At 42.4% G+C, this 18881-nt stretch overlaps 1 protein-coding gene across 12 annotated transcripts in view; it reads left to right on the top strand.

Moving 5' to 3' along the window:
- Positions 1-18881, top strand: part of JADE1 (jade family PHD finger 1) — a 111940-nt gene that overhangs the window by 70133 nt on the left and 22926 nt on the right. For 8 of the 12 annotated variants that reach the window (XM_035323664.1, XM_035323655.1, XM_035323657.1 and 5 more), the window contains exon 2: positions 8521-8598. In XM_035323664.1, coding sequence (XP_035179555.1) covers positions 8593-8598 — 6 coding nt within the window. In that variant the 5' untranslated portion in view covers positions 8521-8592. Of the gene's footprint in view, positions 1-1226; positions 6487-6622; positions 8599-18881 lie in introns of those variants that run through there. The other 4 variants (XM_035323659.1, XM_035323653.1, XM_035323658.1 and 1 more) reach the window with 3 other exon arrangements.

Below are 18881 nucleotides of genomic sequence, written 5' to 3'. Positions count from 1 at the left end.
CGGCGGGCAGATGGCAGCGGCGCGGTGCGCGGCAGGGGGCGGGGGAGCCGCCGGCAGCGCCTGTCACCGCGGCGCCCGCGCGTCCCGCAGCAGCGAGCGCGGGGGCCCGAGGCGGCTGCGGCTCGGCGCTGGGGCTGCCCCCTGGCCGCGCTCGAATTCGCTCGGAGGAAGAGAGAAAATGCTTCGAGAGCGTAAAAACTGCTCGGGGGCGAAATCGAGCACGAGTCGTCCGGCGGGGCGCAGGTGGCAGGTGGCCGCACGCGTGCGGGTCCCAGCCGAGCCGGGGCAGCGGGCAGCAGGTGCAGGCGCCGGGCACCCATCCACGTGTGCGGGCTGCCGGGGGCGGCTCGGGCCCCCCGGGCGGGTCCCGCCGGCGAGCGGGCGGCGGCGGGGCAGCAGCGGGCAGCGCACCAACTTGGCTGGGCGGGAGGCGGGGCAGCCCCGGCGGTTGCTGCCCTGCTCCCCTCGCCCCAAGGAGACAAAGCCGCGCCTTGCCCGCACCGGGGGGGGTCGCGGGGGCCCCCCTTTTTTTTTTTTTACTTTTTTTTTTTTTTTTCCCTGCCCCTCGGCGCCCGCCAGTTCGCTGCCGCTCCGTCGCGGGGCTCTCGTTATTTCGGGGAGGGCGGAGGCGCAGCGTGTTTGTTTGTTTGCACCGCCTGCTGGCTGCCTCCCTGTGACAAGAGGTGATACACAGTTTCCAGAACTGTCTGGGAGTGGGAGGAGAGACGGGCACGGAGAGGGAGAGGGAGCCCGAGCCGCCGCCGTGCCGCCGTCCCGGCCCCCCCCCCCCGCCGCGGGGAGGCGGGGAAGGCGCCTCGGCCGCGCTCGGCAGCGCCGGGGCTGCGGGGGAGAGGGCGCGGAGCCGGGGGCAGCAAGGTTGGTTTGGAGCCGCCGCCCCGGCGGGAGGCGGAGCCAGGTGCCGCCGCCTCTCGCCGGCGGTGGCGCGAGGAGCGCGGGGCGCGGCCGTTAACGGCCGGCGCGCGGCCCGGGCTGAGGCGGCCCCTGGACAGCTGCGCCCCGCGGCGTGCCCTCGGGTGGCGGCCGCGGGCTGGCCGGGTTTACCTGGCGGCCCGCGCCGTCCTCAGCCCCTGCGGCCTGCAAATGGCCGGTGTCCGGGCTGCCCGCGGGCGTCCCGACAGCCGCCTGCCCCTCTGGCGGCTGCCGGCGTGCGGGAAGGCACCACGCCGCTCAACAACGCGTTCCTGGTGACATCTGAATTTTACAGCGGGGTGCTTCCGCGGCAGTCCCGTTTTCTGCTTTTCACAGAAAGGTTGTACCGTGATTGGGAATAATTTCCTTTCTAAGCGGGTGCTGTCTGCTGAGGGAATCAAAGGCTGCCCACGCTTGCAAAGCTAAAGCGTTCCTCTGAGTTACGCCAAAATACGCTTGTTATGCTTCTATTTCGAGAGGTTTCTCGCACTCAGTGGGATATTGTTGAAACAGCGAGGGTTGTACGTTTTAGTGGTAGGATTTTCCCTCTGGCTGCAGATACTATTCACTCCTGTGTTTGAGCTCTGTGTAATACATATGTTTAAAATAAAATAATAATAATAACCCCCCTTTTCCCCTCACAGCTGCAGATTTCCCTTCTAGCTTCTCTGGTTTCATTCCCAATTCACAGAGTAAAAAAACTTCCAGGGTTTCCTCTAATGCTTTCTCCCTGTGGTTAGCTCTGCTTCTTGGCGCTGCTGTTTTCAGCTGGAGTTCTGCAAGCTGCCAGCTTTTCCTAGGTGGAAAAGACATACTGTGGTGGGTGCGGGGTGGGTTGCATTCATTCACAGAGCCTGCTTCTCAAGGCTTTCAGTAATCATGTTCACCAGCAAAGTTTGGGGAAAAGCTGCCCCTGGCCAGGTCTTGAGGTCACGTTATGAACTGGCTTTGCACAGGTGCATCAATGAGCACGTGCATCTTTGAAACGTCTTGTGCCACTACATCCACCTTGTGCTTCTGCCTTTCCTTGTTACATTTTGAGTAGGTGTGCTGAAATTAGTAGAAATGGACCTTGTGGAGAACACTGTTTCCCTTGAACCGTACTTCTTTTGTTTTACAAGGCTTGAGGACTTCGTCCTCAAATCTAAGGTCTGTGGTTTTTTGTGCCTTGGCCTGTGCTACATAATGCAGTAGTATTTCATGCAAGTAGGGAACATGAACTCTTCTTTGTGACTACAAACTGTTGCTATCAAAGCTTTTATTGGTGCTGAAAAGGAATTACAAAGTTTTAGGTGGAGTTCGATAGTATATCCTATTTTTGATGCAGCTCTGTTTTTTTCTTCTAGGCATAGATGAAAAAAGCTTTTTTCTCCCCGTCTCACGTGTCAGTCAATGGAGACTGAGGTGTTACCATAAACCAGCTATTTAGGAGAGAATTGTAGCAGAAACCAAGTGTCTTCATCTACTGTCCGTATGATTAAGGCCATGTTATGCTTCCACGTGTACAACAAGCGTTCTGAAGTGATCCCTTGTGTACTGGAGATAATTAGTGTCATTGCAGTTAGTGGGTTACTTGTAGGAAAAGCCAGTTTTTCAGTTTGTCTTCAGGGTGTACATCTGTCATAATTCTGCTTTCTTCCCATTCTGTCTCTGCAGCTGTTCAGTGTAGTTTATTATAGTGACACCCATTAACATGGGTACAGTTGTCTGTCAGAGTTTGAATTACAAACTCTTTCTACCTGGACGTTTATACAGCCCTTGAAGATACTCTGGTAAGAATTGTGCTGAATAAAACCTTTGACCTGTGGAAGTAGGTTTTCTCAAATGTAGTTATTTTAAAAAGTGTTATTCTATTTCATTATTAGCATGAGAAAGACTTTGACATACTTCACATCTTTCTCTTTGACCATATATCTACTGGAGGTCACACTGAGTGACAGAAGGCTGTGGTGTCCATGCCTGCTCAGTAGAAGCATAAAAAGTTCAGTGGTGTCTAGCATGCAAGAGTGTGTGTGTGTGTGTGTGTGTGTATATATATATGCAGTATATGGGTATATATATATGTGTGGATGTGCATCTGCAGTTTTATATGGGATAATGTCTGGATTTTTCCCAGGAAGCTAGGGAAAAGGATTCAGATTTTGTTTATATCTCTGCAATCCCCATTCTTCAGTGTAGGTGGAAAAAAGGGAAAGATTTTGGTATTGCCATCCAGCATAGCTTCTGTTGCTTGTTGGTTCTTTTAAATCAATCTCTGGCTGAAGTAGGAAATGAGGAGTGCGTGCTGGTAATGCATTGCTGCACTGGGTCATGCTGCTGACTCTAACCCACTGCACTCTCAGCCATGGCTGGGAGGTGGACAGAAGTGCCTGCATTCGTGGTTATTTGTGTAGAGTGAGATGTTTGTGGCTCACCTTCACTTGGGTATGTAAATCCAAATGTTACTTGGTGGGCTGATACTGATTTCGGATTATTGTCTACTCATTTAATTTGTGCAGCATTTTACAGGCATCTTGAAAATGGTTTATTGCTCTCTCTGAAATACAGTAGCCAGAGGAAGCATTTCAGGCATTGTAATCTTGTCTTAAACATGAGCTGAGTAGCAATTTTACCTGTAAGTCCAGAGTTAGCTTTGTATGCTCAAAGTGTTCACCCAGTCAATGAGTAAAACCCAGAGCTCAGCTCTGCAAGCTACCATGATGAACAAGAATGCGTCTCTGGGGAGCATCGTGCCTTCAGCTGCTGGGACGGTGCAGCAGAGCCTGTTGCAAGCTGTGTTGGCCTCACCAGTGCAGCCCTGCTGTGCCGGCTCATCTAGGGGTGCTCAGTGTCTAAAAAGTCACAGCCTCTGCCTCATCTGCATCATTTATTGCCGTGGTGTGATGGTGTGAAGTGCTCTTAGATGCTCTGTTCACCCTCGGAGATGTAGTAACATAGCCAGCAGAATCACAGCTGTTTCTGTAAAGCTGTGTTTGAAGGCTGGCATTTGCCAGAGTCAACTTCCCCCCCAGTAAATGGATAAATAGTACAGCAGAGTTCTCAGTAGAAATAACTGCTAGCATGCTGGGTGTTGCTCTGTTCAATTGCCAGGTCTCTGGAAGGATGGTTTTAAAGGGAAGAAACAATCATCTTTCCAGGAGGTGAAACTGAAATGTTACACAAAAGTTAGTAAGGTTCTCAGCCGTATTAAAACTGCCCTCTTACGCAGATACAAACTTTGCCCTGTGCGAGCGTTGTCACGAGCTGTGCTGGGAGCACTCCATTGTGGCACTGTAAGAGGCAGAAGTAGAATCAGAGCAAAAATACTCACCTGAGGGCTCCATCTGAGGGCTTCTCTGCTATTTGGAATGGCAGTGAGCGTCTGCTTACTTAAATGAAACAACTGTACTCATCCCACTGGAATCACCGGGTTACTGGGAATTCACGTGTGTGACTGAAAACTTGGGGACTGTGTGGTTTGGGTGGTGCAGCAGCCTGCGTTAGGTTAGGGCTGCTGAACTGCATTGCAGCTTACTCTGCAGTTGGGCAGTGCATGGGCAAATGCCCTTCTAGTGTGGGTGTGTGGTTTGGGAAAAGCAGTGACGGACGTGTTAGTGATCGAAGGTCCAGCGTTCAGAGGTGCTGTGTGGCTGGCTGTTGCTCGCCTCAGAGAAGTGTTCATTTTGAGAAGGGGCTTAGGAAGCGGTTCTGCGGCATGTGTGGATGAAGCAAATGCTTGGTGGAAACTCCTGGGCTAAACAGCAATTAGATGGTTGCCCTCAATTTTGGGGAATTGAGCTCAGTAGCCTGGGTGGTCCCTTCCTGTCCTGCAAGTGTCGCAGGCTGCGTTGCATAGTTTTTATTGGAATGAGTCTTAAGGCTTGGCTTAAATGTTTCACCCTTTTTGTGTGATCCTGCTCACGTGTGAATTCTCTTTGCTTACATGCATAATGATCATAGCCAGTTTGTACCATTAAACCTGGTGTGCTACAGTCAGCCCTGAAGAGGCGCCTTTACTTCTGACCTGTTGGAGGTGGCTGACCTGCTTCTGTTTCAGATTGTTTTATTGAGATTAGAGGTGAATCAGATGCACTATATTTACACCTGAGTGTATTAAGTGTATGTCAGAATATAGACAGGTGAAAAACACCGGCAGGTTCATGACTGTAAAGGGTGAGAATTTCAAAGAAAAGTAGCACACAAGTCCCAGATTAGGAAAGAGGATGAAATTGGCAGTTTACTGAAAAGTTTGACAGATTTCCCATTCTGCCTTTTTCAGTATGAAAAGATCTTGTTCTTAGTTACAGATGTCCCATGAAGAATAAGTTACTATAGCTCTTCTCTTGAAGGCTAGAAAAACGTTACTCAAATTCCCAGTAACTTCTCAACAGGCTGGCAAAAGCTGTGTGTGTGTGGTTGAACAGGGAAGGTCTGCACCTAGCTGCCACCGTCAGTAATCCATGTTTATTTTTAATGCAGTCCTCGTGTGACTTGGAGGTCACTGCTAACTAACAGAAACCAATGACCTTTGGGGCAGAGGTGCTGTGGTACCCTTACGAGCTGTGTGGCTTTAATTCGTATGGGCTATTCCAGTGTGACATTTATAATACACAGTCTGAACTTTGGGCGTGAAAATCTGGTGGGTGTTGTTTAAAAGGAACAGTTTAAAATTAGTTTAGAAGTCAAAAAGGCTGCTTATCACTTCTAGTAACAAAACTTTTAAGGGGTTAGTTGTATGAGGTTTGATGCTTGCTCTAAGCAGCCAAGTGCCACTTGGCGATTTAGCTCCCTGTAAACTCAGGTTCAAAGGGAACATGAGATTTCTGGATCGCAACTCCTGTTTCATGTGCATCTGTAAAAGAATGTCACATAAACTCCACTGAATTGTGTAGTTCCTTTAGTGTTGTTTTTGAGGGGACAGGCTTTTTGATGTGACCAACTTCAGCAACCTGACTAGAGCGAGCAGGTAGATAAACTGCCAAAGCTGATGCCCTGTACTTCAGGGAAGTAGCTGCTCTTCTGGCTTCCCTTGCTTCTTGGAGAGCTGCTGGAGACTGACTAGCTGAGCTTCAAATGGCAGGGGTGAATACCATTCTCTCCTTTAAACAACAATAAAAAAGAAGTGTATTATTCTTATTATTTTAAGATACGTGGTACAAAAGAGAGGCTTTTGGCCTTTTCTTTATTTTATGGATTTGCAGAAGTATGGTTAGGAGGAGATGGTCTCAAAATACACTTGTCTGAAAAGATGCAGAGGGGCAGAATTTCAAATTTCCTTGTTCATCTCAAGCTTATGAGTGTGTCTCAGTGTATATATGCGATGTAATTTTGCTTTAGGGTGTGTAATACTTTTCAGACCATGTGGGAATGAACTAAGAAGTGAGGATTTTGACCAGGAATATACAGGTTGTGTTTCTGAGATAACTTCATTTTTCTTTATTTTCTTCCGTATTATCTTTAGTTTATTTATAGGAGCTATTTCCACACTAAGTGAGTATGCTCTTCAGTATTGTTAATATTTGTTTCGGTTACAGGAAAAGTACTGTGAACTACTGGAAGAAGTACCTTAAGGAACAGGTACTTACCCTTGGGTTTTGGCTTTATAGCAGCTACTGGTCTGTTTTTCAGTTTTGTCTTAGCCTATTTTGGATCTGAAGTGTTTTTTTTTTTTTTTTTTTTTTTGCCTTTTATATTGACCACATGAAAACTTGCCTTTGGAACTAGTACGCTTAGACCAGAACTGTATTCAGGTGATTTTGATGGTCTGGGCTGGTGATGTGTGTGTGTTTAATTGGCAACATTTCTGTCTGTCATGCACAGAAAATCCTGGTCCATGTCAAACCTGTTCTTGTAGAGATAATTCTTTCTGCGTTGTAAGAGGTGGTCTTTGGTGATTCCATATTCTCCAGCATCAGAAATTATATCTGATCTTCTATGAAGTGACGACAGCAGGTCTTTGTGAAATGAACCATTCAGCGTACCTTTAGCAAGCAAAGTTTGCGGCCCAAAACCGGTACATGTTTCAATGTAGTAGCTGTAGTAAATCCTACTCTGGAAAGACACTGTGTGTGAGAGACATCCTTGCTCCTCCAGTTTGCATGGATAATGTCAAAAAGGAGGGAATCTTGCAATTCTTGGGCTCTTAAAACACACTAGAGTTCGCTGGAAGTGAAAATCAGAGTGTTAGGTTCAGTTGCTTATGCTCTCCTGGAGATGATAAAATGAACTTTCTGTCTCAAAGGATGCTTATTTTTACACGTATTGCTTTTTGAAGAGAAGATTTTCATTTTTCGAAATAGGGTCAGGCTTTGATTAGGCTTTTCTTCTTAGCACTTTGGGAATTACTCTTAAAAGTTGAAAGTGTTCTCGTCAAGTTTACTACAGTGAGTCGTTCTCATTGAACACAGTAGAAGCAGTTAATGGTTTACTGAAGGGGTCAATGAGAAGAATTTTGCTGAAAGGTTTCTGGGAAATCCCAGCTCACACAAAAATGAGGAGGTTAGATTTTCTGCACCCACCAAGAAGCAATGGTATTTTGGCACTTGATTTTTAAGTCTGCACCCTGAAGGCATGCGGTAGGGCTTTGCTGCTAGCAGAACGCCCAGACTTTATTGATAGCACGATTGATAAGTGGTGAGGAAAGACTGGGGGCATTTGATGTGCTATCCAGAGTCCTTGTCAGTTTAACTTAGAGTGGATATGCCTTTCTGCACTCGTCTTGTCATGGTTTTTCTGTTCTTCAACTTACACTTTTTTTTTTGTAAGTTTTTATGTATAAATGCTGACTAGCTATTTACAGCTACCTTATTCTTTCCTGCATTTAGTTTCATTCCGCAAGGAATACATGCAAAAATACCAACACCCCGTGAATAGCCAATAAAAAGATAAGGGACTTTTTGCCTTTACATCACTGATTCGTGTGCAGTTGAACTCACTATTGCTAGAATTCATCAGCACTGGCAGCTTGGAGGAGCTTCTGTGTAATCAAGTGTTGGTCTGATTCCTGAAAAGCAGTTAAGTGTTTAGGCAGGCCAGTGGAAATGTGCCTGCAGGAAGAAGTAACTGTCTTACATTAAAGGTGCTGCCTTCTAGGGCATAGATGATGCATGTCTAGTTAATCTGGGAAAGCTTGGCTTGCTACTGCTGATGTTTCTTTTTTTATGCAAATGGAAGACTTTAATCTTTGATTTCATAAATCTGGCACTTTACACGGGAATAAAATTGTTCCAAAAGCATATTAGCCAAAGTAAATATTTACAGAAGCAGTAAAAATGTTACTGTATTACAAATCTAATGTCAGAATGGGTAGAGTAGTTAAGCTCATTTACTGCAGCTATTTAGTGATTTTAAGACTTCTGAGAACAAAATATGCCTTTTTTTTGAGGTGAAAGTGTTGGTGGGGTTTTCATGACACCCTCCAGTTTTGTTCACCTGTTTGTATGATAACTGCCTAATTAAGCAGCCTTGAGGTACTCACTGTGTGTATTTCAGATGCTGTTTAAAGTTGTTTGTTTTCCTTTGTGTGCTGTAAATCCTCGAATGCCATCAGAAACACAACTTGATGACTGTGTATTATTATCTTGGGTTAAGTGCTGTCTCATTGCTTTGCAGGCTGCCTGCTGTTTCCCGTGGAGATCATGAAACGACGTCGGCTTCCTAGCAGCAGTGAGGATTCTGACGACAATGGCAGTAAGTGCTCCTTTGTTGTAGAGTGCAGTAGGTTATGAGTTTGAAAAAACATTTTAATGCAGTGCTTCATGTGATAGAGGCACTTTGCGAATTGGTTGGACTGGTGGAAATGTGTATCTGAAGAACCGGTTTTGAATTCTGTTGCGAGTAGAGGTGGATGATAGGTTCAGGATCCCCCCGCAATTGTATTGACTGTACAGTATTAATTAATAAGATAAAACAGGAGAAGTTGGTGTTCTTTTTCTCTCTTTACATCTTCAGTTACAAGCAGCATAATTCATCATTAGAAAGACAGAACTTGGATGGAGACAACTGCTAACATTGTCCACAGCTCAGTATTTAATACAAGTTTGTGTGAGGATTTTAAATTTGCGCTGGTGTTCTCAGACTCTTCTATGTAATGGAAAGGTATATTGCTTCAGACTTCAGCAGAAATGATTGCAGATGTGTAAAAGCTGTTTTTTATTTTTTTTGAGGATTATTTTACTTGAGGAATTGAGAAATGACTTTGAACAATTTGAATTGAGTGCATCACCGATTCGTATACACATTCTTAACTGTTTCTGTACTGATGTAACTAGCACTGAGCTTTGTGTGATCTCTCTGTTGTGTTTGGGTTCCAGGGATTGATAAACTTTCATTTAAAAAAGGGGGGGGGAGAAGAAGAGATACAATGGCAGATTGGGGAATGTGCCATGGTGTTTTATCTGCCCAAACAAGCAAGTTAATTGTAATTGACAACAGAGCAGCTTGGTCAGTTGTCAGAGATATTTTTGGCTTTAATCTGACCAATCTAGGTGCACATCTTCAAATTCTGAAGTCTCTTGTGAGACTTTGGTCTGAAATGTTACAGAAGATGACTGGAAGAGATCTCCCAGATGGTTGAAGGATTTGCTATGGGAACATAGCCCTGCACTGTGGCCCTGCATAGGTGACTACTTCACCTGCATACATTTCTGAGGAGCATCTGTGCTCCGTGGGAGTCTACTCAGGTGGCTCTTATGGCCAGATCGGCACCCTAAGTTAATCTTAGGCAAACCGTAGCTGAAATGAAGGAGTGGTAAAAGGATTGGCAGAGGTGAGAACTAGCAAGCTGATTAGGAGTTCATCCAAAGAAGGATTGAATAAAAACTATCAAACGTGTAGGATTTGGCCTGGATTTGGAGAACTGCCTGCAGTTGGGAGATTTGGGGGGAAAAAGAGAACACACAGAAGGACAAAAACCTATCGTGTTTTTTCTTGGTTAGACTATTTACTTGGGGTGATAAGAACTTAAATTGGTTTATTTCCTCAAAGGGGAAGTGTACTCCAAAACAAAGCTGTGTTTCTACTTGTGAAATAGACAAGTAGCAGCAAATATGATGTTATTCATTAGAATTTTGCTCTATCATTTTCTCATTCCCTTTCTAACAGGTTTTTGTAATAGTGTTTTATTTTACTAATAATAGTTATTTTCACTCTCTTTTTTTTTTTCTCTTTGATCCCTTCATGTGCCTTGTGTTTCAGGCTTTACCAAATACAATATGAAGCAGATAATCTTGGAGTTGAAATTCTGAAATAAATATAGTTGACTGATCTGTTACTGATTATAATACTTGTTTGTAATATCATTTGATATGTGACTGTCTGGAATAGAGCTGTTGATGCATAGAGAGCTATGTTTTCTAAAAACCTTTATTTTCATCTGTTCTGTAGTTCAAGATCTAAGAAAATTAGATAAGAAAAAAAATACTTGGCCTTTTATATCTCTAATTTAAAGCCTCATAAATATGAATAACTTTCCGTTGAATAAATTGTATGGCAAAAGCCAGTGACATTTTAAAAGTGTTTTCAAGTATTGCTTGAAACATACACCACTTTCCTTTCATTACACTTTTTTTTTTTTCCTTGTCCTGGTTCTGTTGTTTGCCCTTTTACTGTGAAATTGGTGGGCAAATTCAGATACAGGTTCCTGCATATATATTCATTCTGTTACTACACACATATTGAAAAAGGTGAAAGTTAGCAATCAGAAGAAATGTTATCAGAAGATAATAGTTATTGTAGAGTCAGCTTCTCCAAGGATTTTTGGCTTTTACACTTCCATGAGAACAATTTCTCACATGCAGGCCCTTTCCTTCCAGTTCTCCTGTTTTAGGCTCCTGTCTTACAGGTTTTACCTTCGTTTAATCTTTTCTTGTCTTCAGTGGTATTACTGGTTAATCTCACTATGTTAATTTTTGTGTAGAGAAATTGCTACTCTTTCAGTAGCATCTCATTCACCGTACTGATGGTAGTGCAATGGAGGGTAAGCAAATTTTGTTGCCTAAGGAAATCAAAGGCAAAAATTTCTCTGAATTTTTGGGCTCCTTGTTTGAAGCCTTAACTTTCCTGCTAGCTATTTTTCTTTCTCAGAGATTCTAGAGACAGAAAACAATTAAATAAACTATTCTGAGCACTTTAAACAGCTGCCTTCTAATTGAAAAGTTGCAATTTTAATCAACACTTAGTTGGAGTCCTGTTGCCAGACATCTGCTTCCCTTCAGTCAGTGGCACCTCTTGACCCTCCAGATTGCTTCTTTTGTTCCTGTCACACTGAACTCGATAGTCTTTTGGCTTAAAGTTCAGCACTTCTCTCCCTCATCTTGCGAGTTAAGGATCAGGACCCCCAGCAGTTGGATTTCTTCAGTTCTGAAGTGAAGTTTCCACACTGTGCCCTAGTAGACTGTGTGATCAGGCATCTTGGATTCATCATGAGCATCACAGGTTATGTATTGTTGGAGTAACCAGAATGATGATGCTTGTTTGGGGTAGACTACTGCCACCTGGAAAATGCTTTGACATGTAGAAATACACATTTTATTTTATTGAACTCAGGAACCTCAATATTTATAAGGCAATAGTAACTATACTACTAATAATGGAATTTATCTACAGAAGTAAGTAAACATACAGAGCTTTTTTCCACTACGTCACTGTACTGAATCAGGTTCCTTGTGCCTACAAGGTGATCCGAAAACAAACCTCAACCCGTAGGCACTAAAAATGTATTATACTGAAGATTTAAGCATCTATAGTTTTTCAGAGGAAGAAAAAGATGCTCTATTTTGGTCAGATGAAAGAAGGGTAAATTGTTAGCATTTAGGTGTGAAATACGTCAAACCAGAAGGAAGTTTAACCAACATGGTTACATTCCTGGATTACATGCATTTTCTTATCTAAGGTATTTCAGTGTGGATAGGTATATATTATTTACAGCATTCTAAAAACCTTGCAGCTTAAAGACAGCACCCTTGCTTTTCTCATCACTTCTTTTTTGTCCTCTGACTTGATTCTTCCCAATGCAAAATGCAGTCTCCAAGCCCTCTGAAGTGTTTAGCTTATGTCCTTCAACCTAACTACTGCAAATCATTGAGCTGTGTCCCCCTTAAAATCAGACTTCTACATCTACATTTAGACCTGAGACCAAAATAGCACAATTGAAGCAGTGAGCAAAAGGTGTCGGTTAAAGTTGTGCACCTCAGTTATGCAGTCAGGCCCTGGATATCTCAGTGTGTTCTCCAAGATTTCATTTTCTGAAATTATAGGTCACTTTTGAACATTTTATCCATGAAATATAATTGAACAAAAAACAGCTGCAGGCATAGTTCTGGATTTTGAACTTTTGTCTAAATACAGAAGAATGGTATTGGGAGAGGCTTGGTGAAGGTTTTAAGATTATCGGCAGCTCAAAATAATCCTTTTTTTTTTTTTTTTTTTTTTTTTTTGACTACAGCCAGCTTGCTAGTTTCTATCCCTTTCTAGATAATGTATTATGGCAACTATAATAGACATTAATATTAGCCAGGCCCATCATAAAAGCCTTGTGATGTACACATCTTCAAAACCTGTATTAAGTAAATTAGTAATGTTTACCTCAAACTTAATTATGTCCTTATTATCTGTGTGGCTGGTCAGGGCTTTGATATTTTTAAAGTAATTTCTGTTGCTTTGTATTTTAGCTTGCTTCTGCATTGCACTGAAACTGTTTTGTTTTTCCTTCTCAGTGTTTGACCTGACATTTTAGCCTAATTGGTCTGTAAATCCTCAAATGTGGTTTGTGCTGAATAATCCATTTGCTTTGTTTCCTGGTGTGATCAAGTTGTCCAGCGTTGTAGTTTCCATTTATAATTTCAGGGCATCCCTTTTGCACAGACTGCTGGGACACTTGGATGGATCATGTTTGAGATGAGACTTGAAGTTCAGACAGTTGAATTATAGAGAGCTTGGGTGAAATCCAGGCCCACCTTGATGTCAGTGGGAGTTTGGTTCCTCTTTTCCATGAGCAAGGAATTCAGCACGATTTTTTCACACTTTACTCGCTCCCGTGATGCCTTTTGTTTTTATTCTTACAGGGTTTATCAATTCATCATACTCCTAAATGCAGAATGTCTGAAAGAAAAACTGAAGAGGCTTTCAGATGAAAACTATTTCTAGGCTTGACAATGTTTCACATCACTTCTGAGGAATGAAAGATTTAATACTTACAGATAGCAGAATATAGTTCTGTAATTTAGATGGCCCCCTATTCTATCTTTGCTAAACAAATGTTACTTCAAATGTAAACATCTTGCCAATATCCATTGCTTTTACTGAATGACAGAGATCTTAGAAATTGCTTTTCATCCCACTGGACTCCCGTTGTGTTTGAGATGGATCCCAAAGTGCCATGCAGGGGTTGCTGAGTACATAACCTTAGCTGTGTACATAATTTTTACCGCACAATTGTGGTCACTGCTGGCTTGAAAGGTGACAATTACTTAGCAGAGGATGAAATGCTGTGCAGCACTTCACGAAAAGAAAGTGAACACAACATCCCTTGTTTTTCAGTTGAATGGGTTGCTCGATGAGGAGGGTGTTGAAGGAATGGCTGTAACGTAGTTGTAGTGCTCAGGTTGGGACAGAGCAGCAAGTTCAGCGGTCACTGCTGTGCTTTTGGGAAAGGGCTGTGGCATTTGGAATGGTGACAAATGGTAACAACTTGCGTCTTAGTTAAAGGCTAGGCTTCCTGTGACAGGGTGATTTTTGGTGAAGTTACACTTCTGGGCACTCCTTCAGAGCAATTTGGAAGACTTACCTGTGCTTATAGGCTATTGTAGATGAGGAAGGAGCATCACATAATCATCGCTTTTGGAGAAGCAACATAATGCTGTCAGCCTATGAACATGACCTTGGGAGATGCTGAAATAGTGATAATCCATAGTAAAACCATAGTAAAACCTGAGGTAAAGCTTCATATATAGTTAGGGTAAAACAACACTGTAACAGGAATCATCAAACGGGAGTTTTGGGTTAGGGAGTTAGAGTGGCACTTGGGTCTTGTGTTTTTAAAAAAGTAAGATGGAGTTTAGAAATTCCTGACTTATAGAAGAGTGAGGTGTGTCGCTGTGTGGTCACATCTGTGTTCTTGGAGATTATAAAACTCAAATGAGGAGAAACTACTGAGAAGAGCAATGACGGGAGGAACATGTATTGAACTGCTGGGGTAGGGTTCTGCAAAGACTGTTCATTGTATGTGTCAGGCACGGAGCAAGTGAGCAGTGCTGCTGTAAAACACTGCAGAGAACGTATGGATCCATGCATAGGTGGGCAGCTGCGGTTGGGTGGTTGTCAAATAATGCTAATTTTTGAGTAGCATCAGCATTGATGAGATAAAAGGCAGTTTTTTCTTTTTGATCTCAAATTAGATTGCATAATAGTACACTACTGTATAGAGATAATACACTACTGTATAGAGATAAGGAAGATAGATGGGCAAATCCTTCAGCAAAAGAAACATGAGAAGAGGACATAGGCTGCGTGAAATGTGTTCCCATACATGGGCTTTGTTCCCATACATTTTTCTTTCTTGATGATGAGGCCCCAAGACTTCTGCACAGACAGCACTTTCTATATGTAATATACAGGAAAACTGCCACCAGTCTGTTTCTGTTTTCTTTGTGCTAGAACGTGGGTCTGGACACGTGGAGTTACATCTAAGTGACATGAATCCTTACTTTAAAGAGTCGTGAGCCAGGCTCTATACAGGGAGACTCTCTGAGCATCTCTATTTTCTCTTTGGGCTACAGATCTGTCTGACAGCGTTGGCAGCAGCACCTAGTTTGTCTCTGAGCTGAGGAAGAGAAGAGTATAGGCATCTGGAAATGCCAACGTTAAGCAGAAGAGAAAGCCAGACATATATCCACGTCAGAGATGTTTTGCTCTGTTGTGCTGCTTGGTGTAACGTTGTAGTGGGAGTGTGTTTTACAGTGGGAGAAGCTTTCAGACGCCCACTGATCCGAGGCTTTGAAGTGTGCAGAGGCTGTAGCAGCAGGTAGTTCTCCGGGGACGCAGCTGGGTGCCTTGCAAGTGGCTTTACAACAGCCTTGTGCATGATGCATAATAGCTGAGCCTTTTTTGCTCGTGCTGAGCAGTGTATTAGCTGTGGGGTAGAATTCCCTCAGGACTAGAATTTTTTTATTGGTCCCAAGGAGTTTTCTTTTCTGATGGGCCTTCTTGGAATCAAAACATGTTTTTGACAGATCATTTAACATATTGATACAGTTAGAATTGATTTTTTGTTTTGTCTTGTTTCCCTTCTAGGAAGTGTGTGCTCTTCAGAAATACGGAAATAGAATTCATACCCCTTGATTGCTTTCTTTTATGATCGTAGGGTGTATGTGTGTTATAAACCCTGAAGTGGTATTATAAAAACACAGGTTTTATAGTGTAAGGTGTATATGTAATACCCTTGGTGAACAGAAAGTTTTCCTGGTTGTGGCTTAGAAGTCTTCTTTCCAGCAGTGATAGTATATTGGAGCTTTGCTCTCTTGCTGTGAATTGTATCTCATTAGTTATTTGAGTTTTTATATTTGTATTTTTTTTTGTCTCCAAGTGAATAAAAGCGAAGGCCAAATGGAGCATCATTTAGGAGTATGATTCTCATCTCTTTGCTCTCAGTGATGAAAATCTTTAAAAAGGGATATGAGCACCTAGACCATCCAAAAAGATCTTAACTGAAAGGATCAGGATGGTCTTGGTGTGGAGAAATTATACTAGCTAGGCTACTAAGTTCTTCCTTACCCTTTGGAATCATGTAAGAGGATAGGCACTTACTAAGATACCCGTTGTGTTTGATTTCTAATGCATTGCACATCCTAGATGTGTTTATTTAGCTCAGTGCTTTGGAGTTTAACATTTTTCATATTCAGTGTTACTCACACAGTTTTTGGTGGCGTGGGCTCTCTTAACAACTCATTTATCTTCCACCTGCTGTAGAACTCATTTTTCACATGAGGTTTGTTACCTTACAAGGTTTTACATATTCAAAATCCCAGTGGTTCAGACTCTGGTTATTTTATTAAAACTAGGTTTAACGCTGTCTTGAGCCTTAGCATTTTTTTCTAGTCTTGGTGATCCTAATTTAGTTTTAGACTACAGCTAGTATGCAGAAAACTGTTGAATTGGATGCTTACTAGAAGGAGTAAGCTTGTTGAAAAGTGTCTGGAATCTTTCTAAAATACTCAGGTTCAAGTGTTTTTACAGTACAGAACTATTTTGAATCCTGTGCTTTGACCACAGCAGATTCTTCTTTCCATACAATCCAGGAATGGTTCATGTTTAATGTACTTAGACGCAAAAATCAGATAATTAATCACTGAAGTAGCTATAATTGCCTGTTAACTTTTCCTTTCAGTGAGGTCCCTCTTCTGGATTAAGTATCAAAGTACGGACAGAATGCTTAAAGGGCAAATCACATCCTTCATTTTCCTCCTGCACTTTTATTGATGTACTCAGAGTTGGTGCGTTGCTTATTAATGAAAGCAGCTTTGGGTAGCTCAGTGACGTGGTCTTGGCACAGTGGAAGGCAGTGATATTTTGCCATCAAGTTTAATGTAAGCAGAGTTGAAGCTCCTCTTTTTAGTTTTCTTAAGTAGTTAAATTTAATACTGTTATGGGCTGGGTATTTTTACAATAATTTGTCCGGCTCCAATAATTTCTTGCACTTCTGTGTTTAAGTGGTGGTGGTTTGAGTATGTGAATGCGTGCCGTGTAGCTGGGTTCTGTTTATTCAGTGAGTAAATGTTTTCCCTATTGAAGTGAAGCCTGTGCCGAAGGTCACCTGTTAGCAACACTGCATATCTCAGCCAGTAGCAAAATCTCAGTACCATGAGAAGTTTTTTCCCCCATTTCCTCATAGTATTATGTACAGACCGTTTACACTGCTCAGAAAAATACAACAGTCTCTTTAGCAATGTACTAAAATACCATGTGTTCCGTGCATTCACCAGTTTTATGTTAAGGAAACAGTTATTACAGACCTAAGTAAAAAAACACTTCTTCCCTTACTCAGTGTAGGAAGTTAGCTGACATGGAAAAAATACTCATTATAATATATCCTGAGGAAGGCTGGCTGCATTTGAGTTGTCCCTTACATAAGGAAATTTTACACGGTGTGCTTTCATATAGCCCTTTAAAAAAAAAGGAAATTTAAAATGAAAAATCAGGAAATTCAGAAGTGGTTAAAATTTGACCCTTCTTGTTGCATTATGTGGTTAATTAATCTGGTGGCCTAAAGAAATACACATTTAAGACTGTTTTGATGCATGGCATCTGCAGATGGCACAGGAAAGAAGTGGAGATGGAAGATACAGTAAGGATTATTTTACTTCTCACCTTTGTAGCTTCTGTATGCCATGAAAAATGCCTGGAAATCCACCTCAATACCTGCATTGGGCGGGGGGTGGGGAACAAAACAAAGGCGAAAAACAATAAAACCCGTGCTTGTTTACTTGCCTTCAGTTTATTGTATGTTGTCACCAGAGCTGAATTAAAGCACACAGGTAAAGACCCAGAAGCACCTCCTACTGCTATTACTCTAATTTTGCCAGATGTGTGCATTGCTTGGGAACAGCTGTACCAAAGCTTCCAGAGTCACCAGCTGTGATCCCACAAAATGAGAACAAGGCAGCACTTTGCCAATACTGCCTGTCACTCTTAATCTTTAGCTCATATGCGTTGGGCTTTCTCTCCCAGGCTCAACGGTAGGTTTGCAAACAGCCAGATCCACAGAGGAATTACCAGTTTTGAAGTGGCTGACTTGCTGGTGCAGGGGTCTAACTAGTTGAATACCTTGGAGACACACAGCTATTGCTAAAATCTGATTTTAGTCCTGCAGATGGAGAAAAGCATCAGAACCCACAAAAACAGAATGCTAACCCGTGTGGTGTAATCTGTACTAATTAGTATGTGGTGTATGTCCTCTGCTGAGTCTGTTGGTGGAAGGAATCACATGTGTGAATGCTAAAAGGTTAATAATTAAATTGTTGTATTACAGGAAAAATCTGTGGTTTTCAGTTGTGAATTTTTGCTGTATCTCTCTGATACATTTTGATTGATTTCACTTAGTCCTCCTGATCTTGTTGAGTTTAGGTGCAGGCTGATAGGATCCTCAGAAGCAGGGATTTATGCTGCTGCTCGTGGTTTTCTTTAGTTTTCTCCAGAACATCATAATGGAATGGTAATTAAAGGATCTTAGGAATTTGGTTTTCCACACAGGTTAATAAATAGTAGTCAGCTACTTCTGTCTCTCTCTTTTTTTTAATGGAAATAGAAAATTATAATTGTAAAACAGAGGAGCTTAGGAAAAGCACCCACGACTCTTAAAATACAACTTCCAAATGAATTTCTGTGTTAAAACGCTAAAATTTACTTAAGATACTCTTTGCATTGGTTCTGTTTTATTTGTCTGCAATTAATACCCACAGTTGGAAAGTGTGTTCAGCCTTCAGATGTTGCCATGTAGTTCCTGGCTTCCCCATCATAACAGATATTGGTACATCTTTCATCTCTCTACCGGAGAAGGATTTACTGGCATTTTTGTTTTTGTTACTGCTGTGTAGCTGACAGTGGAAAATACCTGCCATACCTGTAAATCCTATTGAATTAGAATGAGTTGATTTGCACAGGCATAGTATGCTTGGTGTCAAAGCGCTACCTCATCTGTGGAGTGTTTCCTCCTTTCTCTTTTTCCTTTCCTCCTGTTAAAATATTTGTGAAAGCTGACAGAGGCTCTGTCACAAAGTTTCAAGGCAAAAAGGTATAATTTATTTGGAATGTAATGAGTAATTGTGCAGACTAAAATCGTACAACCACACTGAGATTTCCTTAGGAAGAGAAATGGCAGCTTGTTTTGGTGGCTGTACTGATACGGCATGGCAGGTTGCTCGATTTTGAAAAAGCTTGCTCTGGTTAGAACTGTGTAACCAATGCAGGTATTTAAGACA

The sequence above is a fragment of the Oxyura jamaicensis genome, chromosome 4 (assembly GCF_011077185.1).
Source record: "Oxyura jamaicensis isolate SHBP4307 breed ruddy duck chromosome 4, BPBGC_Ojam_1.0, whole genome shotgun sequence".
In the NCBI taxonomy this organism is placed as follows: domain Eukaryota; kingdom Metazoa; phylum Chordata; class Aves; order Anseriformes; family Anatidae; genus Oxyura; species Oxyura jamaicensis.
This window is presented reverse-complemented; position numbering and strand designations above follow the sequence as displayed.